This window comes from Heterodontus francisci, chromosome 14 (assembly GCF_036365525.1).
Source record: "Heterodontus francisci isolate sHetFra1 chromosome 14, sHetFra1.hap1, whole genome shotgun sequence".
In the NCBI taxonomy this organism is placed as follows: Eukaryota; Metazoa; Chordata; class Chondrichthyes; order Heterodontiformes; family Heterodontidae; genus Heterodontus; species Heterodontus francisci.
Genome location: NC_090384.1, coordinates 47,457,528 through 47,483,954, shown reverse-complemented (window position 1 = coordinate 47,483,954; position 26,427 = coordinate 47,457,528). Strand labels below are relative to the sequence as shown.

At 43.1% G+C, this 26,427-nt stretch overlaps 2 protein-coding genes across 6 annotated transcripts in view; one reads left to right on the top strand and one right to left on the bottom strand.

The window, feature by feature from the left end:
- The first annotated feature begins 11,333 nt into the window (after positions 1 to 11,333).
- On the top strand, positions 11,334 to 18,509 carry tmem258 (transmembrane protein 258). The gene is made up of 4 exons (XM_068046170.1): positions 11,334 to 11,432; positions 14,470 to 14,579; positions 16,812 to 16,961; positions 18,340 to 18,509. The coding sequence occupies exons 1-3, from the start codon at positions 11,430 to 11,432 to the stop codon at positions 16,936 to 16,938; spliced, it is 240 nt and encodes a 79-aa protein (XP_067902271.1). The 5' UTR covers positions 11,334 to 11,429; the 3' UTR covers positions 16,939 to 16,961; positions 18,340 to 18,509.
- A 3,322-nt stretch (positions 18,510 to 21,831) lies between these two features.
- The window catches only part of myrf (myelin regulatory factor), a 368,359-nt gene continuing 363,763 nt past the window's right edge, over positions 21,832 to 26,427 (bottom strand). For 4 of the 5 annotated variants that reach the window (XM_068046165.1, XM_068046167.1, XM_068046168.1 and 1 more), the window contains one exon: positions 21,832 to 26,229. In XM_068046165.1, coding sequence (XP_067902266.1) covers positions 26,140 to 26,229 — 90 coding nt within the window. In that variant the 3' untranslated portion in view covers positions 21,832 to 26,139. The remainder of the gene's footprint in view (positions 26,230 to 26,427) is intronic. The other variant, XM_068046166.1, reaches the window with a different exon arrangement.

Genomic DNA, 26,427 nt, shown 5'->3' with positions numbered 1-26,427 from the left:
TGCACCTACCGAGTACACATATGTGCTCCCCACCCAGTGCCTAATGAAATCAATGGAAATGAAAATCTGACAGTTTCTATAAAGGGCCCCTGATTCTATAATGCAAGTTGAAAATCTACCCCATTACATCAGAGACCCACTTGCTGCCACTCAGTACTCACCCAGACACTCCACCCACTTGCTAGCCAGTACCCACCATGTCACTGCACCCACCCAAACACTCCACCCACCAGTACCCACCCTGACACACTCCACCCATCTAGTACCCACCCACTACCCACCCTGACACACTCCACCCACCCTGACACACTCCACCCACCCAGTACCCACCCTGACACACACTCCAACCACCCAATACCCACCCAGACACACACTCCAACCACCCAATACCCACCATGTCACTGCACCCACCCAGTGTCCATCCTAACACACCCCACCTACTCTGACATACTGCAACCCCCCCTTCCAATGACTGCCCACTCTGACACACTGCACTTACTCAGTATCCACTTTGATCCGCTTCACATGCTTGCTACCACTTAATGCCGACTCCTACACAATGCTGCAAGGACACTTGCCTGTTGCCACCCACTCTTGAGACACTGCACCCATCCAGCACCCATCTGCTGCCCTGATATACTGAACCATAGACATAGCCTAAAATAAAAACAAAATGCTGGAAATGCACAGCAGGTCTGGCAGCATCTGTGAAGAGAAAAACAGTTAATGTTTCAGGTCAATAACATTTCAGCATCTGCAGTATTTTGCTTCTGTCAACAACATAACCTGCTGCCCAATCTGGTAAAAAAGAAAGACATGTGCCTTTCAGGACCACAGGACATCTCAAGGCAGTTTACAGCCAATGAAGTACTTTTGGAGTGTAGTCACTGTTGTAATATAGGAAACATGGCTACCAATCTGCTCACAGCAAACTCCCACAAAAACATGATAAAGATCAGATTTGTTTTGTCAAGTTGACTGAGGGACAAATATTGGTCAGGACACTGGGGATAACTCCCCTACTCTTCTTCAAAACAGTGCCATGAGATCTTTTACATCCACCTGAGCAGGCAGATGGAGCCTCAATTAACATCTCTTCAAAACGACAAAACCTCCAACAGGTTCCTTGCTACCACACTCACTCAGGAGCTGCCTTGATGTCAAGGAAAGTTACTCTCACCTCATCAGTTCAGCTCTTTGTTCCATATTTGGACCAAGGTTGTAATGAGGACTTCAGCTGAGTGGTCCTGGTGGAACCCAAACTGTGCGTTGGTGAGCAGGTTATTATGTTAGTGCCACTTGATCGCACTAACAACAACACCTTCTATCACTTTGCTGATGATTGAGAGTTGATTGATAGTGTAGTAATTGGCCAAGTGGATTTGTCCTGCTTTTTGTAGACAGGACATAGCTGGGCAATTTTCCACAATGGCAGGTAGATGCTAGTGCTGTAGGTGTACCTGAGTGTTAGCATTGATTTTTGTGCTCAAGCACTGGAGTGGGACTAGAACCCAGAACCTTGTGATTTAGAGATAAGGGTGCTATCAACTGAGCCACAGCTGATAATAAATTGTATCAACAATACCTTTTGGAAGTGCAGTGCAGAATGACAAACCAATTGTGAACTGGTACAGGCTCACAACAGTAGCTGCAGAGATAATAACTGCTGCAGGGCTTCAGGAGCACATGAGAGAAGCCAAAAGAGATACATGTACTTAGATTAAACCCATTAAGAACTCACAATCATCATGATTCCCCATTTGTTTTAATAATATTGCAGATAACAATTCATTACTTTCTGATTACATGATCTTCTCTCATGTACTTCCCAATTTTGGTGGTGTCTGCATTGTGTGTCTTGGCCCTGTTCCGATGCAGCTACAACACTGGCATCTACCCAACAGTGTGGAAAATTGCCCAGGTATGTCCTGTGCACAAAAAGCGGGACAAATCCAATCCAGCCAATCACTACCCCATCAATCGGCTCTCAATCATGAGCAAAGTGATAGAAGATGCCGTCGACAGTGCTATCAAATGGCACTGACACAGGAATAATCTGCTCACCAATGCGCAGTTTGGGTTCTGCCAGGTCCACTCAGTTGAAGTCCTCATTACAAGCTTTGCCCAAACATGGAACTAAGAGCTGAATTTCAGAGCTGAGGTGAGAATAACTGCCCTTGACATCAAGGCAGCATTTGACTGAGTGTGGCATCAAGGAGCCCTAGCAAAATTGTAGTCAATGGGAATCAAGGGGAAAACTCTCCACTGGTTGGGTCATACCTAGCACAAAGGAAGATCTTTGTGGTTGATTGCTAATTTCAACGCGATGAGGAGGGATCTAGCCAGGGTAGAATGGAACTAAACACTAAAATTTGAGGTGGGGGAATAAGGGGATAAAACTGAGTACTTAGAATGGAACTAAAGACTGACAGGAAGAGCTGTATCGGAACAATGGGTTATCTGTAAGGAAGAGATGCTTCAGGTACAGGCTAGGGACATTCTAACAAGGGTGAAAGGTAGGGGAACCAATAACAGGGCTCCTTGGTTGACGAGGAAGATAGAGATTATGATGAAATGAAAAAAAGAGTGTATGATACATGTCAGGTGAACCCTTCAAGTGAGAATCAGGCCATATACAACTAGTTGAGGGAGAGGTAAAAAGGAGAATAAGACTAGCAAAGAGAGAATATGAGAGTAGAATGACAGTCAACATAAAAGGGAACTCAAAGATCTTCTCGCGGCATGCAAATATTAAGCAAGTAGTAAGAGGCGGAGTAGGGCCTAATAGGGACAAAGAGGGAAATATATGTTTATAGGCGCAGGGCAAGGCTAATATTCTTAATGAGTACTTTATATCAGTGTTCACTAAAGAAATGCAGGCTGACAAAATATCAGTAGAAGCGGAGAGAGTAGAGGCAATGGATAGGGTAAAAATTGAGAAGGGGGAGGTACTAAAAGGCTAGATATTCTTAGGGTAGATAAGTCACCGGTCCGAATGGCTTGCATCCCAGGTTGCTAAAGGAAGTGGGGATGGAGACAGCGGAAGGGTTTGCCATAATCTTCCAATCTTCCCTTGATACGGAGGAGGTGCCAGAGGATTGGAGAGTGGCAAATGTGACACCCTTATTCTATAAAGAGCAGTCCTAGCAACTACAGGCCAGTTAGTTTAACATCAGTGGTGCGTAGAAACACAGAAACATAGAAAATAGGAGCAGGAGTAGGCCATTCGGCCCTTTGAGCCTGCTCCGCCATTCATTATGATCATGGCTGATCATCCAACTCAGTAACCCGTTCCCGCTTTCTCCCCATATCCTTTGATCCCTTTCGCCCCAACAGCTATATCTAACTCCTTCTTGAAAACATACAATGTTTTGGCCTCAACTGCTTTCTGTGGTAATGAATTCCACAGGTTCACCACTCTCTGGGTGAAGTAATTTCTCCTCATCTCAGTCCTGAAAGGTTTACCCTGTATCTTTAGACTATGAGCCCTGATTCTGGACTCCCCCACCATCAGGAACATCCTTCCTGCATCTACCCTGTCAAGTCCTGTTAGAATTTTACAGGTTTCTATGAGATCCCCCCTCACTCTTCTGAACTCCAGCGAATATAATCCTAACCGACTCAATCGCTCCTCATACGTCAGTCCCGCCATCCCAGGAATCAGTCTGGTAAACCTTCGCTGCACTCCCCCTATAGCAAGAACATCCTTCCTCAGATAAGGAGACCAAAACTGCACACAATATTCCAGGTGTGACCTCACCAAGGCCCTGTATAATTGCAGCAAGACATCCCTGCTCCTATCCTCGAATTCTCTCGCTATCAAGGCCAACATACCATTTGTCTTTTTTACCGCCTGTTGCACCTGCATGCTTACCTTCAGCGACTGGTGTACGAAAACACCCAGGTCTCGTTGCATATTCCCCTCTCTCAGTTTATAGCCATGCAGATAATAATCTGCCTTCCTGTTTTTGCTACCAAAGTGGATAACCTCACATTTATCCACATTATACTGCATCTGCCATGCATTTGCCCACTCACTTAACTTGTCCAAATAACCCTGAAGCCTCTCTGAATCCTCCTCACAACTCACCCTCCCACTCAGTTTTGTGTCATCTGCAAATTTGGAGATATTACATTTAGTTGCCTCATCTAAATCATTAATATATATTGTGAATAGCTGGGATCCTAGCACCGACCCCTGCGGTACCCCACTAGTCACTGCCTGCCATTTGGAAAAAGACCCATTTATTCCTACTCTTTGTTTCCTGTCTGCCAACCAATTTTCTATCCATCGCAATCCACACTACCCCCAATCCCATGCGCTTTAATTTTACATGCTAATCTCTTATATGGGACTTTGTCGAAAGCCTTCTGAAAGTCCAAATAAGGTAAAGTTTTAGAAACAATTATCAGGGGAAAAACAATCAACAGGCACTTGGAGAGGTTTGAGTTAATTAAGGATAGTCAGCATGGATTTGTAAAAGGGAGATCATGCATGACCAATCTAATTGAAATTTTTGACGAAGTAACAGAGAAGCTTGATGAAGGGAATGCAGTGGATATGGTTTATGTGGATTTTAAGAAAGCGTTTGATAAGGTACCACTAAAAGGCTGGTTAACAAAATTGAGGTTCATGGAATAAGAGGGTCAGTATCCAATTGGATAAAAAAAACCTGGCTTAAGGACAGAAAACAATGAGCCGTGGTAAATGGTTGCTTTTCAGACTGGAGGATGGTAGACAGTGGTGTTCCCCAACGGTCAGTATGCTTTTTTTGCTATATATAAATGATTTGGATTTTGGAAATACAGAGTAGAATCTCAACATTTGCCAATGACACCAAAATCGGAGGTGTGGCAAACAGTGAGGATGATATGAACTGCTTGCAACAGGACATAAATAGGCTAGCAGAATGGGCAGACAGGTGGCAGAAGAAATTTAATACTGATAAGTGTGAGGTGATGCATTTTGGCAAAAGGGAGAGGCAATATATACTTAATGGCACAGCTCTAAAGAGTGTGCAGGAGCAAAGGGACATGGGGGTGCATGTGCACTGATCTTGGAAGGTGGCAGGATATATTGAGAGAGTGGTTAGTAAAGCATATGGGATCTTGGGCTTCATAAATAGAGGTATTGAGTACAAAAGCAAGGAAGTTATGCTGAACCTTCATAAAGCTCTGGTTAGGCCCCAACTGGAGTATTGCATCCAGTTCTGGACACCAGACTTCAGGAAGGATGTGAGGGTCCTTGAGATGGTGCAGAGGAGATTTACCAGCATGGTTCCAGGGATGGGGGATTTTAGTTACAAAGTTAAGTTGGAAAAACTGGGTTTGTTCTCTCTAGAACAAAGTGTACTATAAGGGTATGAAAGGGTTAATGTAGAGAGAGTGTAAAGAATACCTCCTACCATTATGATGTACGGGATCACACGTGAGAGAGACTTGAAGATAGATGCAGCATGGCTTTAGAGGCATCACACAGACTGGTGTGAAGGTGTACATAGTTATAATGTAATAAAGGTTAATACTCTAATTACTCCAGACTAAGGAATCTCTCTAAGCTAGACTAACTAAGCATAGTAAGGTATTAAGGCATACGAAACAAACATACAATATGGTGATCATGAAGTAGAATCAGTTTGGGTGGAAATTAAGATCAGTAGGAATCAGAAAACATTGGTGGGAGTAGTTTACAGGCCCCCTAACAGTAGTTATATTATTGGACAGAATATTAAACTGGAAATTATTGGTGCATGTTGTCATGCTAGGCCCTGACCTGCCAAGAATGAGGTACATCAACTTTGTCATGAACAATGATTTTTAACTGTTGTTGAAGCGAGGAAATGACTTGTTAAACAGATCAGCCGTGGCTGGAAAAAATATTTGCATATTAACAGACAGTGCTTGTGAAGACAAAGGACCATTCCCTGACACATTCAATTCACAATGGACAGTGAGGAGGTGGGAAAGCGCCTGCTGGGGTGGTCATCGTGGGGAATGAGGAAATGGCAGAGGCATCGAACAAATATTTTGTGTCTGTCTTCACAGTAGAAGACACGAGTTCCATACCAGAAATAGGCAGTAACCTAGGGGCTAAAAAGAGTGATAAAATTAAGGATATTGATATCAGCCAAGAAAAAGTATTGCAGAAACTTGAGGGACTAAAATCTGACAAGTCCTTGGGACCAGATGGCCTACATCCTAGGGTTTTAAAAGACATAACTGCAGAGATAGTGGCTGTGCTGGCTATGATTTTCTAGAATTCCTTAGATTCAGGAATGGTCCCGTCAGATTGGCAGTTGGCAAATGTTACACCGCTTTTCAAGAAAGGAGGTAGAGAAAAAACAGGGAACTACAGGCCAGTTAGCCTAATATCAGTCACTGGGACGATGCTGGAAACTATTGTTAAAGAAGTCTTAACATTGCACTTGGAAAAGCATAGTATGATTCGAACAAGTCAGCATGGTTTTACTAAAGGGAGATCCTGTTTGACGAATTTATTAGAATATTTTGAGGATGTAACTAGTAGGGTAGATAAAGGGGAACCAGTAGATGTAGTATACTTGGATTTTCAAAAGGCATTTGATAAGGTACCGCATAAAAGATTAATAGGCAAGATAAGGGCTCATATTGTTGGGGGTAATATATTAGCATGGATAGAGGATTTGTTAACAGGCAGAAAGCAGAGAGTGGGCATAAATGGGACATTTTCAAGTTGGCAGGCAGTGAATAGTAGGGTGCCACAAGGATCAGTGCGGTCACCTTTGTTTTTATAGAGGGTGATGATATTGGCATCGCGCATGTCCTGAGGTACTGCTCCCTCATCCCAGCATAGGCAAAGCAGTTCATGGAGTGCTGAGAGTATAGCAGTCTTGGCATTCTTGATTATTTCAGGGGTAATGCCGTCCAAATGTTGAAACTGAAATTCGGAAAGCACTGGATACTACAAACCTCAATGAAGACCGTCCAAGTCTAGAAACAAGAGTTCAGAGAAAGACTGCCAATCTTCCGCATCTGACGACAAGAAGATCAGAGAGAATTGTGAAACCTTCTGACAGATTGAATCTATGCAGTCAGTCACCTGGAGGGAGATGGGGTAGTATGTAAATAAAAAGAGAATGTACATAAATATATATATATATTTTGATTAGGAGAGAAATGTAGTATAAGGGTCTGAAAGGGTTAAAGTTAAGAGAATGTAAAGAATACCTCCTATCATGATGATGTAAGAGATCACATGTGAGAGAGACTTGAAGATAGATGCAGCATGGCTTTAGAGGAGTTACCCAGACTGGTTTGAAGTTGGACGTAGTTATAATGTAATAAAGGTTAATGTTCTAATTACATTCGCGCCACATAAGTGCCAGGCAATGACCATCTCCAACAAGAGAGAATCTAACCATTTCCCCTTGACATTCAACAGCATTACCATCGCTGAATCCCCCACTATCAACATCATAGGGGCTACCACTGACCAGAAACTGAACTAGAGCAGCCATATAAATACTGTGGCTACAAGAGCAGGTCAGAGGCTAGAAATCCTGCAGCGTGTAACTCACCTCCTGACTCCCCAAAGCCTGTCCACCATCTACAAGGCACAAATCAGGAGTGTGAGGAATACTCTCCACTTGCCTGGATGGGCGCAGCTCCAACAACACTCAAGAAGCTTGACACCATCCAGGGCAAAGCAGCCCGCTTGATCGGCATCCCATCCACAAACATTCACTTCCTCCACCACTGGGAGTCCCAGGATTTTGACCCAGCGACAGTGAAGGAACGGCAATATAGTTCCAAGTCAGGATGGTGTGTGGCTTGGAGGGGAACTTGCAGGTGGAGGTGTTCCCACGCATCTGCTGCCCTTGTCCTTTCAGGTGGTACGAGGTTGCGGGTTTGGAAGGTGCTCTCTGAGGAGCCTTGGTGAGTTGCTGCAATGCATCTTGTAGATGGTACACACTGCTGCCACTGTACGTCGGTGGTGCAGGGAGTGAATGTTTAAGGTGGTGGATGGGGGTGCTGATCAAGCGGACTGCTTTGTCCTGGATGGTGTCAAGCTGCTTGAGTGCTGTTGGAGCTGCACCTATCCAGGTAAGTGGAGAGTATTCCATCATACTCCTGATTTGCGCCTTGTAGATGGTGGACAGGCTTTGGGAAGTCAGGAATGAATTACTCGTCACGGATTTCTCAGCCTCTGACCTGCTCTTGTAGCCAATCTATTTATTCTGGCTGGTCCAGTTCAGTTTCTGGTCAATGGTGACCCCCAGGATGTTGCTGGGGGGGTGGGCGGTGGGCAATGGTATTGCCGTTGAATATCAAGCAGAAATGATTAGATTCTCTCTTTTTGGTGATGGCCATTGTCTGGCATTTGTGTGGCACGAATGTTAATTGCCACTTATCAGCCCAAGCCTGAATTTTGACCAGGTCCTTCTGCATATGGACACGGACTGCTTCAGTATCTGAGGAGTTGCGAACAGTACCGAACATCATACAATCATCAGTGAACATCCCCACCTTCTGACCTTATGATGGAGGGATGGTCATTGATGAAGCAGCTGAAGATGGTTGGGTCTAGGACACTGCCCTGAGGAACTCCTGCAGTGATGTCCTGGGACTGAGATGATTGACCTACAACAATCGCAACCATCTTCCTTTGCGCTAGGCATGATTGCAATCAGCGGAGAGTTTTCCCCCTGATTCCATTGACTCCAGTTTTGCTAGGGCTCCTTGATGCCATACGCAGCCTTGATGTCATGTCACTCTCACCTTTTGAGTTCAGCTCTTTTGTCCATGCTTGAACCAAGGCTGTAATGAAGTCAGGAGCTGAGTGGCCCTGGCGGAACCCAAACGGAGCTGGTTATTGCTAAGCAAGTGCCGCTTGATAGCACTGTCAATGACACCTTCCATCACTTTACTGATGATTGAATGAGTGTAGACTGATGGGACGGTAATTGGCCGGGTTGGATTTGTCCTGCTTTTTGTGAACAGGACATACCTGGGCAATTTTCCACATTGTCGGGTAGATGCCAGTGTTGTAGCTGTACTGGAACAGCTTGGCTAGGGGCACAGTAAGTTCTGGAGCACAGGTCTTCGATACTATTGCCGGAATGATGTCAGGGCCCATAGTCTTTGCAGTATCCAGTGTCTTCAGTCGTTTCTTGATATCACACGGAGTGAATCTGTGATGCTGGGGACTTCAGGAGGAGGCTGAGATGGATCATCCACTCAGCACTTCTGGCTGAAGATTGTTGTAAATGCTTCAGCCTTATCTTTTGCACTGATGTGCTGGGCTCCCCCATCATTGAGGATGGGGATATTTGTGGAATCTCCTCCTCCTGTTAGTTCTTTAATTGTCCAGCACCATTCACGACTGGATGTGGCAGGACTTAGATCTGATCCGTTGGTTGAGGGATCGCTTAGCTCTGTCTATCGCATGCTGCTTACACTGGGTTGTAGCTTCACCAGGTTGACACCTCATTTTTAGGTATGTCTCGTGCTGCTCCTGGCAGGCCCTCCTGCACTCTTCATTGAACCAGGGTTGATGGTAATGGTAGAGTGGGGGATATGCCGGGCCATGAAGTTACAGATCGTGGTTGAGTACAATTCTGATGATGGTCCACTGTGCCTCATGGATGCTCAGTTTTGCATTGCTAGATCTGTTCAAAATATATCCCATGTAGCACAGTGGTAGTGTCACACAACACAATGGAGGCTATCCTCAATATGAAGATGGGACTTCACCTCCACGAGGACTGTGCAGTGGTCACTCCTACCACTACTGTCATGGACAGATGCATCTGTGGCAGGCAGATTGGTGAGGATGAGGTCAAGTATGTTTTTCCCTCACCACCTGCCACAGACCCAGTTTAGCAGCTATGTCCTTTAAGACTCAGCCAGCAGTGGTGCGACTGAGCCACTCTTGGTGATGGACATTGAAGTCCCCCAGCCAGAGTACATTCTGCACCGTTGCCACCCTCAGTGCTTCCTCTAAGTGGTGTTCAACATAGAGGAGTACTGATTCATCAACTGAGGGAGGGCAGTAGATGGTAATCAGCAGGAGGTTTCCTTGCCCATGTTTGACCTGATGCCATGAGGCTTCATGGGATCCAGAGTTGATGTTGAGGACTCCTTCCTGACTGTATACCATTGTGCCCGCCACCTCTGCTGGGTCTGTCCTGCCAGTGGGACAGGACATACCCAGGGATGGTGATGTCTGGGACATTACCTATAAGGTATGATTCTGTGAGTATGACTATGTCAGGTTGTCTATGCTTGACTAGTCTGTGGGACAGCTTTCCCAACTTTGGCACAAGCCCCCAGATGTTTGTAAGGAGGACTGGGTTTGCCGTTGCCGTTTCTGTTGCCGAGGTCCGGTTTCATTCCTTATTGACTTTGTAGTGGTTTGATACAACTGAGTGGCATGCTGGGCCACTTCATTTTCTGCCATGGTGGGATTTGAACCCATGTCCCCTGAGTCTTTGGGTTACTAGTCCAGTGACAATACCACTACACCACCACCTCCCCCTCATTCAAAATGCAATGGTTTTTATTGTGTAGGCAGCCATTTTGCACACAGCAAGATCCCATATACCATAACCAGAGCAATGATCAATTAATCTGCTTTCAGGAACCACTCAACAGGTCTGGCAGCATCTGTGGATAGAGAAGCAGAGTTAACGTTTCCGGTCAGTGACCCTTCTTCGGAACTGACAAATATTAGAAATGTCACAGGTTATAAGCAAGTGAGGTGAGGGTGGAGCAAGAGATAACAAAGCAGAAGGTGTAGATTGGACAAGGCCACATAGCTGACCAAAATGTCATGGAGCAAAGGCAAACAATATGTTAATACACATGTACATTAACTGCTGAGTGGTTCCAGCATTTCTTGTTTTTATTTCAGGTTTCCAGCATCCGCAGTATTTTGCTTTTATTATTAATCTGCTTTCGAGTCTTGATGGAGAGAAGGTAGACACCAGGAAAATTCTCTGATCATCTTCAAATCCGTGCCACTTTAGTAAATCCACATCAGCCACCAAACTGGAAGCTGTCTCCTATGCAGGAGCACTGCACTGATATTATAGGTTTTACACTGTTTTTCCGCCTCTCTGTTTCAGTGGGAGGCTCCACCTATCCATGTAACAAAGACCTAGATATTGTGGATGCGCATGAGCGGCAACCCCAATGACCCATGGGAATTGTAGTTGTCCACCGAAACGCGGAGTGATAAATACCGTTTGCTGGCCGCAGTTGGCTTTCGCTGTATTTACAAAATATTGAAATGCTCCGCGCGGAAGTGTCTATAATTCAGAGTGAGAAAGAAAACGAGAAGCAAATCAAGTGAAAAGGAGTGACTACAGTTCCCAGAATGCAGTGCGACCGAGACGCATCGTGAGTGACGCATCTTCCGCCGTGGAGACGTGGCCTGAAAGAGAGAAAAGATGGTGAGCGGGGGCCCGAGGGGCAGTAGCCGGTGGTGAGGGTATGGGATAGTATTGGGACGTGGCCCAGTAGTCCGGGCGGGGCTCTGTGGCCCAGTAGTCCGAGCGGGGCTCTGATTGCATTATGTTTTTCTAATTGTTCTGTTATTTCTTCCTTAATAATTTTCCCAATGACAGCCAATTTCCCAAATTGCCCTGGTTCCCATGGTTCCGATGAAGGGTCACTGACCCGAAACGTTAACTCTGCTTCTCTTTCCACAGATGCTGCCAGACCTGCTGAGTGGTTCCAGCATTTCTTGTTTTTATCCCATGGGCTCTTACCTTCTTAACCAATTTCTCATGCGCGACCTTATCAAAAGCCTTACTGAAGTCCATGTAGACTAAGTCAACTGCTTTACCCTCATTACACATCTAGTTACCTTCTCGAAAAATTCAATTAAGTTTGTTAGGCATGATCTCCCCCTGACAAAGCCATGCTGACAGGGCCTTGGTGAGGCCACACCTGAAATATTGTGTGCAGTTTTGGTCTCCTTATCTGAGGAAGGATGCTCTTGCTGTAGAGGGAGTGCAGCGAAGGTTTACCAGACTGATTCCCGGGATGGTGGGACTGACGTATGAGGAGAGATTGAGTCAGTTAGGATTATATTTGCTGGAGTTCAGAAGAGTGAGGGGGGATCTCATAGAAACCTATAAAATTCTAACAGGACTTGACAGGGTAGGTGCAGGAAGGATGTTCCCGATGGTGGGGGAGTCCAGAACCAGGGGTCATAGTAAACCTTTCAGGACTGAAATGAGGAGAAATTTCTTCACCCAGAGAGTGGTGAGCCTGTGGAATTCACTACCACACAAAGCAGTTGAGGCCAATACATTGTATGTTTTCAAGGAGTTAGTTATAGCTCTTGAGTCTAAACTGTTCAAAGGGTATGGGGCGAAAGTGGGAACAGGCTACTGAGTTGGATGATCAGCCATGATCATAATGAATGGCGGAGCGGGCTCGAAGGGCCGAATAGCCTACTCCTGTTCCTATTTTCTGTTTTTCTAATCCTTGATTAATCCCTGCCTCTCCAGGTGGAGATTAATCCTGTCTCTCAGAATTTTTTCCAGTAGACTCACCGGCTTATAATTACCTGGTTTATCCCTGCTACCCTTCTTGAATAATGGTACCACATTCACTGTGTTTGGTACCACATTCATATATGTTTGGGCTTTTATCACATGTATGAATGCAGCCATTTCAAAATGCATGTTCCATCTGGTTTTGGACTGGGTGCAGGAGGAGCTCTATGTGGTGGCATTAATTTTAAATCAATTTTTTTGTGAATAGACATCCAAAATTGGGGTCCTGATCCACACCCCATCTGGATTCGGACTTGGGCAAAGGTGACATTTTGGGTTTGTTATTAATGTTGCTTATGAACATCACCTGTGATGTACACTGTGAAGCTTCAGAGTTTCCAGTGAGTATGAAGTCAGTTGAACATCAGGAAGGCAGAACCCAAACAACAACAATGTATATTTATGTAGGATCTTTAATGTGGGAAATATACCAAGGTTCTTTACAAAAGTGTAATCAGCTAATAATTGACACTGAGCCGGAGAAGGAGCCATCACGTTCTGGCCTCTGCCATAGGATTAGCTCGCTGACTTAATTACCCCGCCCCCGGCCGCTTGATGTTTTGTTTGATTCAGAGCTGAGCTTCAAAACCCCACATCCCATCCATCACCACTGCTGATGAAATCATTTTGTTGTCCCCAAGTCCTGTTTCTTCAATGTCTTACTTGGCTGCAGCTTGCACCCTCTGTAGACTGCACTAAAAATTAGCTGCCTGTGGCCTTTCCTGCACTGTCCTGCATGTCTAACTCTCCTATCTCCCCTACTTCCTGATCGACATGGACCTCCTAATGCATTCACTTTTAAATCCTTATCCTTCAACTCTTGCACTTTCTTAGCGCACCCAATTTTTTGAACCCCATGTGTATTCTGCCAGTCAACACATATACTGTTGCAGTGGTATTCTAGCTATTGGACACTTTCCAACTTTGAGTTAAGTGGATTCACCTCAGATTACCTCATAAATTGAGGCTCCTTGGCTGCACTCTGTCATGTTCTCAAAGCCTGCTTAATAGTAAGTCTTTTTTTCACGTGACTGTTGCTCTGCTGCAACTTCTGGTCCTACAAAATACTTGGAGAATGACCTCCTTGTGTTGTTGGGTTATGCTGACCAAGTGTCTTTACTGAAGTCCTTGTGGTGATGATGTCGGGTATAAAATCACCTGATTTGAATCAATTGTGTGAGACCTTCTCCTGTGGGGTAGTCTCATCACATCAGCTTCATTACCCTTTCGAAAGGAATGTTTGATATCATTAACAACTTTTTAATGCAGAGCATGTGTTCCCCACAGACTCCTTGCTCAAATATAACCAATATTGAACACTAGGGAACAGAGCCTTCCACATGAGCTGCACTTTACTTAGTATGATTAGTATTTTTCAGGTTTGCTGGCGCTGTTACTTTAACAAGCAGTAGTCTCATTAATACAATAACAACTGACTTCACCTTTACAAAGGTAGTGGCACAGCACTTATTTTTAATTTGATTTATTACTTTTTTTGCTTTGTTTTCACTGTTACCTGCTAGTGGTTGGAGAGGAACTGAGCCCAGGCCTCTACAACTGTCACAGAATTGCCCACACACCCTTGCAATACAGTTCTTCAAGTCTCCTTTCATTAATCCGTTTAAAAAAGATTAAAATAGCAGCAGGTGGGTGTTGCAAGTGGCCTTACAATCCTTGGGAGGAAAAATGGACTAGGCTACACACTTCTGATCACTATTCCTTGACCCCTGCTAGAAATGTGTATATGATTTCCATAGTTTAATGACCTACTCACCACTTAATGTCTAGTTTCATACATGAAGAATGACCACTTGGACAAGATGTTTGAATATTATGGCAAGCTTGGAACTATGCCCCAGCACAAGTGTGTTGTGTACCACTACTGTGGTATATTAATTGAGTGTGCATTTTTGTTTTTCTTCAGGAGCTGGAGGCTATGACCAGATATACAAGCCCAGTCAACCCTGCTGTCTTCCCACACTTGACAGTGGTTCTTCTTGCAATTGGAATGTTCTTTACTGCATGGTTCTTTGTGTATCCTTTTTAGACTGTGACTGGTTAAGAATTATTTTGGGGACTGGATGATGTGATATATTCACCTTTCACCCCTAGGATTGAGGTTCAGTTCTAACCCAGAGAATTGGCAGAAGATTTTCCCTTGGTTGAAATGTGTTTAGTGTACTCTCACTTATTTTGATGGGTGATAGTCTTTGGCACAAGCTTTCACTTGGAATGGAAGGGCTGCTTGTGTTATACCAATAGGGAACAGTAAGTTGTGGTTAAGGCAGTTTTTGTGTCACTTTAGGGAAATGGTTATTCTGTAGCTAACCTATGCTGTAGCTCAGCTGTTTCTTTACATGCTGCACCCTGACGACATTGGAAAACACAGCGTCATTTTCCACATGTATGCTCATGACATCTAGCTCTACCTCAACACCACCTCTCTCGACTTCTCCACTCATATTAAATTATCAAACTGCTTGTCTGATATCCAGTACTGGATGAACAGAAATTTCCTCCACTTAAATACTGGGAAGACCAAAACCGTTGTCTTTGGTCCCTGTTACAAGCTCCACTGCCCAGCTACTGACCCCATCCCTCTCCCTGGCAACAGTCTGACACTGAACCAGACTGTTTGCAACCGTGGTGTCATATTTGACCCTGAGATGAGCTCCAGCCACCCGTCCACACCATCACTAAGACTGCCTATTTCCACCTCCATAACATTGCCGGACTCTGCCCCTTTCTCAGCTCAGTTGCTGCTGAAACCCTCATTCATGCCTTCATTACCTCTAGCCTTTACTATTCCAATGTGTTCCTGGCTGGTCTCCCACATTCTATCCTCCGTAAACTGGAGGTCATCCAAAACTCAAACTGTCCGTTTCCTTGCTCATGTCAAGTCCCGTTCACCCATCACCCCTGTAGTCGCTGGCCTACCCTGGCTCCTGGTCAAGCAATGGCTCAATTTGAAAATTCTCATCTTTGTTTTCACATCGCTCCATTGCCTTGCCCTCCCTATCTCTGCAAACTCCTCCAGTCCCAGAACCCTCCGAGATATCTGCTCATCTAAATCTGGCCTCTTGAGCATCCCCAATTTTATTTGCTCCACCATTGGTGATCATGCCTTCAGCTGCAAGCTTTTGGCCATCTGCCCCAAAATCGCCTTATGTGGTTCAGTGTCACATTTTGGTTGATAGTGCTCCTGTGAAGTGCCTTGGGATGTTTTGTTATTTTAAAGGCACTATATAAATACAAGCTGTTGTTGGAAGTGCTTAATACAAAAGGGAAAATTATTCCATTCCCTAGCAATCATATCCCTCACGTCATCAATGATCAATCCAATTTTACCGTTGCAGATATTATCAAAACTTTTTTGAAAGGCCTTTGAAATATTCAGGAACCCAGGTTTGAAAATATTGTATAATATAAAATAAAAACAAGAAATGCTGCAGTATTTTGCTTTTATATAATTGAAAATATTGTAAATAGTTTATGGAATGGCTCTGTGAATAAATGTGTCTCCTATACTACTGAGTCATATAGAGCAGAAAGGTTCCTAGTCTCTCTAGCTGGTCTCAATCAGAGTAGTGGGACTGCTACATTTGGTCTCTGCATCTTGGGATACGGAAGGGAATGGTTAGCAGTCCCATACCTGGAAAGTGCTCATGTTGGCTCCGGTGATTGGATCAGGTTTTTTTTACATGGCAGAATAGCTTTACCACATTGTATCTAGGATTGCATGAAGAATAGAGCGTGGTAGTGGAGGGTGCTAAGGACCTACGGAACCATGGTCCAATCTGAACCAATGTCTCCAAGCGAGATGGGGAAATTGGAGAGGCAGAAGAATTGAATTCCTGTGAGCTTTGGGGATTTGATTTGTAGAGTGCTTGTATGTCTTTCTGCTCATGCTTTGCGACACATCTTTCACATGCAAATTTCTGCATGAGAAAGAGCCAGTTATTACTGGTTTCTTCTGATCTTGAAGAGCCAGGAATTTACAAGCATGTCTCAGATCTACAGAGAAACCTTTTAAAGACACAGACCAGGTTGCTGCTCCGTCCCTAGCAGCAGAATAATACACTGTATTGCATGGTATAATTCTCATGTCCATATAAAACACCATATCTTGGATACCATGGGCAGTGAAGGGGAGATTTTTTAGTGCGTACAATAATAACTCCTCATGGTGTATGTCACTTCCCCCATGCCCTGAGCTGCAGAAATTAAATCCAACTGCCAACCAATTTTCCTGAATTGTTTTATTAGATATGAGGTAACATCTACAAAATACACACGAGATATCTACAAAGAGCTCCTGATTTCCCTAGTAGCTTCTCTCTTTATGGGATTTGGAGTACTTTTCCTCTTGCTTTGGGTTGGGATCTACGTATGAGGGCAGCAGGGAGTCTGCGGGAGGTAAGGAGCAGCTTCTGTTAAGAGCATTCAGCTTTGTTTCTAAATGTGCTTTTTATTTTTTCTTCACTGTAAATCTATCTTATGCTAGCTCTGTAGGACAAAGTGAGATATGGTAGTGAGCCTGTTGTCAGTCACTGTCAGGCAGTGTCTCTGAGAGGGTGTCACTGAGCAGGTGGGTAGAAGTGTCCAGCTCCAATACACTCGAATTATCTGCATTCACAATAGCAGACCTCTTGGAAATAGCAGTCTTCATGTGAATTCCAGTGCCACTCTATATTGTCGTTTATGTCTGAAACAGACTTGTTGCTTCATTGGTGGTGGTGGGGGGGGGGTGGTTGGAGACAAGAGGGGCAGCAAATTGGAGGTGGTTGCCCCTTTTCTCTAGGGCTCCTGGTTATAAAGTAACAAGAGCAAGGGGCTAGGAGCCTGTCTTCTTTTCAGAAGGGGACAGTGCATGATGCAGCACTGATTACTCATTTGGTAAATCCACCACCTGGTAAGGGCCTGAACCAGTCACTCCAGACTGGCTGAGGTCCATGCTTGAGTTAGTTGATCTGTTAAGCAGCAGAGTGCAGTAATTGGCCTCAGTGCCTCAAGAGTAGGGATTGGAACAAATAATGTTCCTAATTACAAATGTAGGGCAAATGTAGACTCGGCTGTGATGTCTTCTGCTGCCAGATGTCCCAATGGCTACACACAGCACAGGCTTTTATATGAAAAATTGCTGCATAAGACATACTGAGGGGCTGCCATTGTCTTGAGCCTGTGCTTCAGTGCAAGTCAGCACTTTTAGAATAAGTAGGGAGATAATTGGAGGGAAAAAGAGACGTATCTGATTCTAAAAAATTATTGCCAGTACTAACAAAAGGTAAGGCTCTTTTTTAAAATAAAAAGTCTTGGGAAAATGATGTAGTGGATGAACTCAATGAATTGTGCTTTTTTTGCCTCATCTCTAACAAACTTTTTTTACCCAAACTAGTTGGTTGTGTTTTTTAATCTGTGTTTAAATCTCTCTCTAGCCTTACCGCTCCCTCTAATCTTCTCCTGCGCTACACCATCTGCACTTTCTGTTCCCCAGACTCTGGCATTTTGTGTATCGCCTCTCCTTTTCAGTCCACTGATGATAGCCAAGACTTCAGCTGCCTGTCTCATCCTGGAATTCCCTCTCTAAGTTCCTCTACTTCCCTTTCCTGCTTAAAACTCACGTCTTTGATCAAGCTTTTAGTCACCGCTCCTAATCTCTCCCCTTTGGCTCGTGTTTGTTTTTCCATACATTTTTGTGAAGCATCTTGGCTACATTTTTCTACATTAACAGCACCATTTAAATACAAGTAGCAGTTGTACATTTTTTAACTTGCCTATTTTGTATCCTGTATAGAAATATGAAGGACCATTCCATCAGGAGAAGCTGTTTCTACACTGGCTTCACTGTAGCCTCAGTATCACCATTATTACAGAAGCAGTAGCTCTTCAAAAGCCACTGAGTAGCGCCTGGACTTTTTATAAAAACATAGTCTGTACTAATAAAAAATAAAAACTTTGTTCAAATTTTTGTTTATTTTGAAATGTTTCATGCTGTTTTGGCTGGTATTTTGTGCCTTTCAGATAGTTCATCTTTCAGATAAGACATTAAACCTAGACGCTGTCTGCCCTTTCCGGTGGACATAAAAGATACCATAGCATTAATTTGAAGGAGAGCAGGGGCATTTTCCCTGATGTTCTGACCAATATTCAGTCCTCAACTGACATCGCTAAACACAGATTATCTGATCATTATCACATTGCTGTGTGCAAATAGTCATGTTCAAGCTGAGACATTTTGGGGAAGAGGATGGAATTGGTGGCAAAGGTGAAATGTTTGTGGCAGGCGCTAAAGATTATGGGCTGAATTTCCAAGCTTCTAAGATGGTGGTCTGCACATGTGGCTTTTACTCCGCGGATTGCAGCGGCTCATTTACATGGCCGGGGTGGACCACACCCCCAACACCCCCGATGACGTGGAGGGGGCAGATGCTCTGGCACCCCTGCCATTTTTAAAGGGTTTACATAAGGAGCAGGGGTAGGCCATTCAGCTCCTCAAGCCTGTCCCTCCATTCAATAAGATCATAGCTGATCTGTCCCAGACCTCAACTCCTCTTTCGGGTCTGCTCTGCCCAACCCTCGACTCCCCTTAAGAGACCTAAGTGATAGTTTAAATTATTTAAGAAACAGTGGAGAAGTTTAAATTATTTAAGAAACAGTGGAGATAACAGGTTTCCTTTTGAAAGCATCTAAATTGTTCTCTTCAATCACTTCCTGTGGTAGTGAGTTCCACATTCTACCCACTTGAGTAAAGAAATTTCTCCCTGTTTCCCTGTTGCATTTATTAGTAACTATCTTGCATTTATGGTTTGTAATTTTGGATGTTTCCACAAATGGGAACATTCCACCTTTACCCTGTATAATCCAGAATTTTAAAGACCCCTATCACGTCACCTTAAAAAAAAAACCTGTTCAATCCTTCCCAATAGCTGTAATCTCTGAGTTCTGGTACCACTCTTGTAAATCATTTTTGCACCTTCAGCAGTGCTTCCATGTCCTTTTTATGGAATGGAGGCCAGAACTGTACGCAGTACTCAAAGTGTGACACAACCAGGGTTCTATACATTTAACATAACTTTACTACACTTGAATTCTGTACCCCTAGAAATAAATCCCAATGCTGTGTTAGCATTTTAAATTGCTTTGCTGACGTGCATTGCTGCTTTTAATGATTTATTTATCTCGATCCCTTTGCTATTATACCCTATTCAGTGTCTTATTTTCTAAGGTATAGGTGATGTTTCTGTTTTTCCTACCAAAGTGCATTGCCTCATCATCATCTATGTTAAAGTTAATTAGCCACTTAACTGCCAGTCTGCAGGTTTTCTAATGTTTTGTATTATGTTGCATTTTATCTCAATGTTAAATAAAGACTCATTTCCCTGTAGTGTTTCCTGACTTGCTAACTGGGGAAGGTAGCAAGTTTTTTTTAAACAGATGTTTCATTTGTTATTTTTTCCCTTCCATTCTCCTTTCAAGCTGCTGATGATTGCTGGGGTACAGTTCTATAGCACCAGTAACACTCCTAGACAATTTCATGGTGGTACAGAGGGAGAGAAGCATACCTTCCAGCATGTTCATGCCAGAGGACTGGAGAATTGCAAATGTTACAGCCTTGTTCAAAAAAGGTGTAAAGATAAGCCAAACAACTACAGACCAGTCAGTTTAACTTCTATGGTGGGGAAGCTCCTGGAAATGATAATTCAGGACAAAACTAATAGTCACTGGGGCAAATGCGGGTTAGTTAGGGAATGCCAGCATGGATTTGTGAAGGGCAAATTGTGTTTAACTAACTTGCTGGAGTTTTTTGATGAGGTAACAGATAAAGTTGATCAGGACAATGCTGTTGATGTGTACATGAACATCCAAAGGCATTTGATAAAGTGCCACACAACAGTCTTGTGAACAAAGTTATAGCTCATGGAATAAAAGGGACAGTAGCAACATGGGTACAAATTAGCCTTCAGAAAACAGAGAGCAATAGTTAATGGATGTTTTTTGGACTCGAGGAAAGTTTATAGCGGAGTTCCCCAAGGGTGGGTGTTAGGACCCTTGCTGTTCTTGATATATACTAATGACCTAGACCTTGGTGTACAGGGCACAGATTCAAAATTTGTGAATGACACAAAATGTGGAATCATTGTGAACTATGAGGAGGATAGCGTAGAACTTCAAAAGGACCATAGGCAGGTTGGTGGAATGGGCAGACAAGTGGCAGATGAAATTTAATGCAGATAAGTGTGAAGTGATTCATTTTGGTAGGAAGAATGCAGAGAAACAATATAAAATAAAGGGTCCAATTCTGAAAGGGGGTGCAGGACCAGAGGAACCTGGGTGTCTATGTGCATAAATCATTGAAGGTGGCAGGACAGGTTGATAGAGTGGTTAATGGAGCATGCAGCGTTCTAGGTTTCATTAATAGGGGCATTAAGTAAAAAATCAAGGAAGTTATGTTAAACTTGCACAGAACACTGGTTTGGCCTCAACTGGAGTATTGTGTCCAGGTCTGGGGCATCACACTTCAAGAAAGATGTAAAGTCATTCGAGAGACTGCAGAAAAGGTTCACAAGAATGGTTCCCAGGCTGAGGAATTTGAATTACCTGGATTGTCTGGAGAAGAGAGTAGATAGGGAAAAACTGCTCCCATTGGTGGAGGGATCAACAGGGCACAGATTTAAGGCAATTGGCAAAAGAAGCAATAGTGACATGAGGAAAAACTTTTACACGCAGTGAGTGATTAGGATCTGGAATGCACTGCCTCAGAGTGTGGTGGAGGCAGGTTCAACTGAGGCATTCAAGAGGGAATTGGATTGTTATCTGAAAAGGTAGAATGTGCAGGGCTAGGGGGAGAAGGCCGGGGAGCGGCACTAAGTAAACTGTTCCTTCACAGAGCTGGCGCAGACATGATGGGCTGAATGGCCTCCTGTGCAGTAACAATTCTGTGATACTGTGAATAATTGCATGAGCAGTGGCCTTATATTGGCATGTAGAGCTGAAGAGGATTACAGAGGTAGGAGGAATTTGAAGTCAAGGTTGGGGATTTCGAAACATAGTGTAGGAAAGGGAGTCAGTGAACATGCAAGAAAAATGGCATTTATTGCAGAATAGAATGTGAGCTGCTGAGTTCTGGGTGAGTTGGTGGGTGTGGAGTGGAACTGAGAAGGCTATCTTTACCCTTGTAAAATACAGGAATCCTGTAGCTGCACGTGTAAATGGCGCAGAGCATTGCCAGCAAATTTAAATGGGCGTGGATTCTTAAAGCAAATCAAAGCAAGAGGTGCATAGATAATAACGTTTTATTGTTAAATGCCAAGTAAAAATTATACAAATCAATTTCATAATTAACGTTTCAAATTAAAATCTTCAACAAGAGATGTAAAAAAGCTCTTAGTGGTGTGTGTTATCTCAAGCTGTAATTGACAGCTGAATGTACCATGAGCACAGGAATGTTTTATTTAAAAATATTTATTGCATATTAACAATTGCAGTGCTATTTGGTGAGAGATAATAAACATATTCAACGATCACAATGCGTTTCGTCAAAAGAACGATTCCTAGCGTTGCAACAGAAGGGGTGAAACAAGTTAGATAATATTACACAAAGAGCACTTTTTTCAAATAATTAGCCACCTTAGCTAGCATTGTAGTGTCTCCTCTGCATTAAGACTCTGGATTCGATTGGTAAGTCAGAATGAGATGGGTGGGGAGGCAGAATTATATTTTTAAAATGTTTCTCCTCTCCAGAAGTTGTTGGCTGTTCCCTTGGGTACAGCTATACAGGTAATCCAGTACATTATCCCAGTTTTCAGACAGTGAACGACTGTGCCTTCTATGCAGTTTAATGCAGGGTGGATACATTATTATGGAAATAAAGCAGTGGGACCACATACTCGTTGAAAAAAAAACAGGGGAGTTTAACTCGGGATTCCTTTTGTTCTTTTGGGGAGTGCACATGATATGTTTTTGCAATATAACGGTCATTAATGAGTTGCATTTTGACAAATGCCTTTTAAAAACTAATAAAAGGACGGTGCCTTTTTAAGACAGGAAACTTGGCCATCATTCAGTGGTTCTGAAAGTTAGCAGTCCACTTAACCCTGTCGCCTGCCCTCAACAAGTGCAGAACAGAACCAGAGAGGCACTTGGATATTGGGGGTTATAAGATCTCGCGCTGTGGACTATAAATGGTATCCTGCAGTCTGGATTGGCCCAGTGCATTATTTCATCCTTAAAGTTGAGGCACACACGATTGAAAGAAAGCTTTGCACTACTCCGAGTCTCTAATCAGACACACAGATGAACAAAAGCAGTCAGCTGTCCAGACGTCAGTAGAGAGCAATAAATATATTTGCAATAATAAAAAGAACCTCAAATACATTAAAGCTAAAAAAAAACTAGCAGAAACGTATCTGTAAGCCTAGCTTACATAAAACCCACAGAAAAAAACACACACAGAAAATCCTATGGACAGGTAAAAAAATCTAACCTAGGTACATGGATTAACAAGTGATTGTAAAAATAAAATAAAAAATTAGTGCTTTAAGAAATGATTGCAACAGCAATTAAAATACATAATATTTACAGGGAGCTTTGAGCTATTTTTATTTAGCAATTTAAAGGTGCAGTTATTGTGAACTTTAAGTAGTGGGGAGTAGTGACTCCTGCCAGTGTTAATCGAGATGCTTCATGGCCTCACCTTTTCTCAGCAGTCGATTGATCTCTTGTGTTTGATACAATCCAGTTTTCTTGAAAACCATCATTTCTGTAACGGTCTTTATCTGCAAGTCCTTAATGTGATTTATTTTGTGAGTCCCCACCCTACCACTTCTTCTTTTCACCCCTTCTGAAGGTATTAATTCTGGGCTGAGGCAGTTACACCCGTGCCTCACCAAAGTGGTCCTTCCTCATGAGCAAGCCCAGTTATCAATTAAAATCATCACGTTAAGGGAAAACAAAATTTAGAATTTATGGTGCTGGAGAAAATATAGAACATTTTTGGTACTTTGGCAGGAACATGATGTGAAATTCACACCCGGAATAAGACGTACAGATATCAGGGAAGCTATCGGACAGGCATTCCAGTGTGGTATCAGTCTGTCGTTTAGTTACATGGGGCCATCCATTTCTATACACAAGCACTTGCCAACAAGATCACTGGATAATGATCAGGAATGGGAATCGTGGCTGATTATTCCCTTCTCTGAGTCCAAATTGTAACATCCCTATTGCTGAGATTAGGATAGTAGGAAATCAAAACTGGCTGAATATTCTCACTCAAACAAGTCACTAGCTCCCGAATAAGACTATTAAAAAAGGGGGATTAACAAATTCTTTGTTAGAACAAAGGAAAGCTAAAGCTAATCCATTCTGATTCAGTAACAGTCACATTATATGCACTTGATACAGTATCGCACGAGCTATCATACTAATAACTGACATGTCCTTTCTTTTAAAATACCATTTACATTAGAGAATATTTACAACAGTCACTCTAGACAGTGGTTAAAATTAAGATATCCCAGAATCCCGGGAAGGGAGGATAAATCCATTCATCCAAACCAGGATTTATGGAATCTGTTTTACAGGCACATTGGGAAATAGAAGCTGGGCCTTGCAGGAAGACACTTTTCTCACAGGTTGTTTTACATAGTAATGTAAATCAGGTGAAGGGTCAATTCTTTTCTTAACTCCACTCCTCCCCTCTCAGTATTTTTCAGTGACTTTTTTCATGAAATGTTGTGCTTATTCAGGTGAGGGAAGTTAGTGCTGAGGAATTGGAACACTTTCTATGTTGGGAACCAGTATCAGCATCAAGTTCTCCCAGGTCAGGTGCAGCACAGTTAAATATGGATTAAAGCTCCCTCAAGTCTGCTGTGGTCCCCTGCCCCTGGATTGAAATTGCTCATATTCATTTCAAGTAGAACCATTCCAGCCAGGAGATGGAGACTTGCATCCCATCAATTTGAATCAGGGTTCAAAAGGTGAAAGTTCTAATCCTCTGTCACCCAGTTACCAATTTAATTGGTCTTTGAGTACTCATGTCCAAAATACCATTAAACAGAGTGATGCTAAAGTCTGCATATTTTATGACATCTGTGTTCTCTTTCCGTCATCATAAGGAGTACTGAAATTTTGTAACATTCTGCACATTCTCAATTTCTTAATTTGAGATGGGCCTCCATCCATAAATTTAATACAAATAAGATTTTTCTAACCTTTTATGATGAAAAGCTACAAATAATTATATGCTCGAATGAGTGATGTAACCCATGACAACCCTGGAGGCCAATGCTGTCACAAAACACACCACAATATGAATGCATTACATTGTCAACATAAGTGACCCAATCTCACAGAACATTCTAAATTATTGCAGTTTATGGGTACCTTCACAGCCAAGTGTCTGGCATGGTCAACTCAACTACATACAAATATGGAAGGATTTAAATTATTTAAACTTTTTCCCTGTAACACTTTTCAGCCCAAAGGTACGACTTTCTTGTTGGGACTGGATCATCAGTCAGGAGTGGCATTTTTCAATTCCTCCTGACCAGTGTAAGACTATCAGCCAGTATTTTATATGGACCAGTTTACTGACTGATTGAAATCCACACTAGCACCCATTACTTTATCCCTACTTCATTGATCTCAGTGCACAATGCATTGGTAAACCCATTTTGCCACACATGTGCTGACTGCTAAACAATACACACTTTCTTATTCTTTTGTCAATTTTCCTGCTATCCTTTGTCGCCTTGAGGTACTGATTCTTGTTGGACTGTGCATCCGCAGGTCCCAAACCTCAGTCAAGTGGCCATTCTTCACATGTGAGCTTAGACGGTGAATGTCGACAAGCAATTTTCCTGTGGAAGTCAATGCAGCTGATTCCAATGCTGCCCACATGTGGTCTTTCGAACAGGGTTCATTGAATAGTGAGCTGGATGCTGGATCAGAACGTTTGGCTGATTTTCTTTCCCTTGTTCAGGGAAATGCATCTAATATAGCACCCTAAATGCAGCTGTGTCAGAGATCAACAACAAACTATTTTAATACCAACATATGAACCATCTTAATTTTGTGTGATGGTTGTACTGGGTAGGGTTAATGGCAACATCTGCTAGTTTTGCAACCTCCATACTGTTACTCCTATTTAGTGCATAGCTGGGCAAATTTGGCTTTAATGTTGCAATTTCAAAGTGTATACTTCCTAAAATCAAAATCTACAGAAGCTCTACGATCCATTTGGTCTGAGCTGCCAAGCAGCACAAAATCATTTTCTTTGACTATCTTTTTACTAAACTGTGCCTTTTACAACAGGCTGTACTGCACAGAGTATTTCATCCCAAAATGATTTGCAGGAAATGGAAAATACCCTCCCTCCCCCCACAAAGTGTAAAAGCTCCTGTCCCAGCAGGAAGGTGAAGTGGTAAGTGCAGGCTGCAGGTGTGTGATGTATTGAACTCCTCAATCACACCAACATCTCCTTTGGTCATTCTGAATAACTATGTTGTCCTGGGCCAGAAAAGATTCCTCGTTGATAGTGTATTTCTTCTAGAGGAGAGCTAGTGGTCCATCTCACCAGGGAGGCCCTTCCTGTTCAATTGCAGACTCTGTAGAAGTGGAAGCTGTATTGTGTGAAGGTCTCTCCTGCAGAGGTGCTCTCGCTGTTGCATGTAGCCTGGCTCTGCTGAGAGGATGAGATAATGTTGTAATTTGGTCTGCACTATACAATCACAGAAATGTGCAAGAAATACAAGACTACAGCTGAGAGTGTGTCACATACAAAGAGCTGGGAGTGTGTAGTGTACAGGGCAGCAGGGAGCTGAGAGTGTGCCCACTGGTGCTCTCCAGTATTGACCAAGCTTGAGTTAGTTTAGTTTAGTTT

What these genes read in the sequence shown, in the direction of transcription:
- tmem258 (XM_068046170.1), top strand. An exon ending in TTTACTGCATGGTTCTTTGT is followed by an intron (nt 14,580 to 16,811) that starts GTATCCTTTTTA and finishes TTGTTTTATTAG; the next exon opens with ATATGAGGTAACATCTACAA.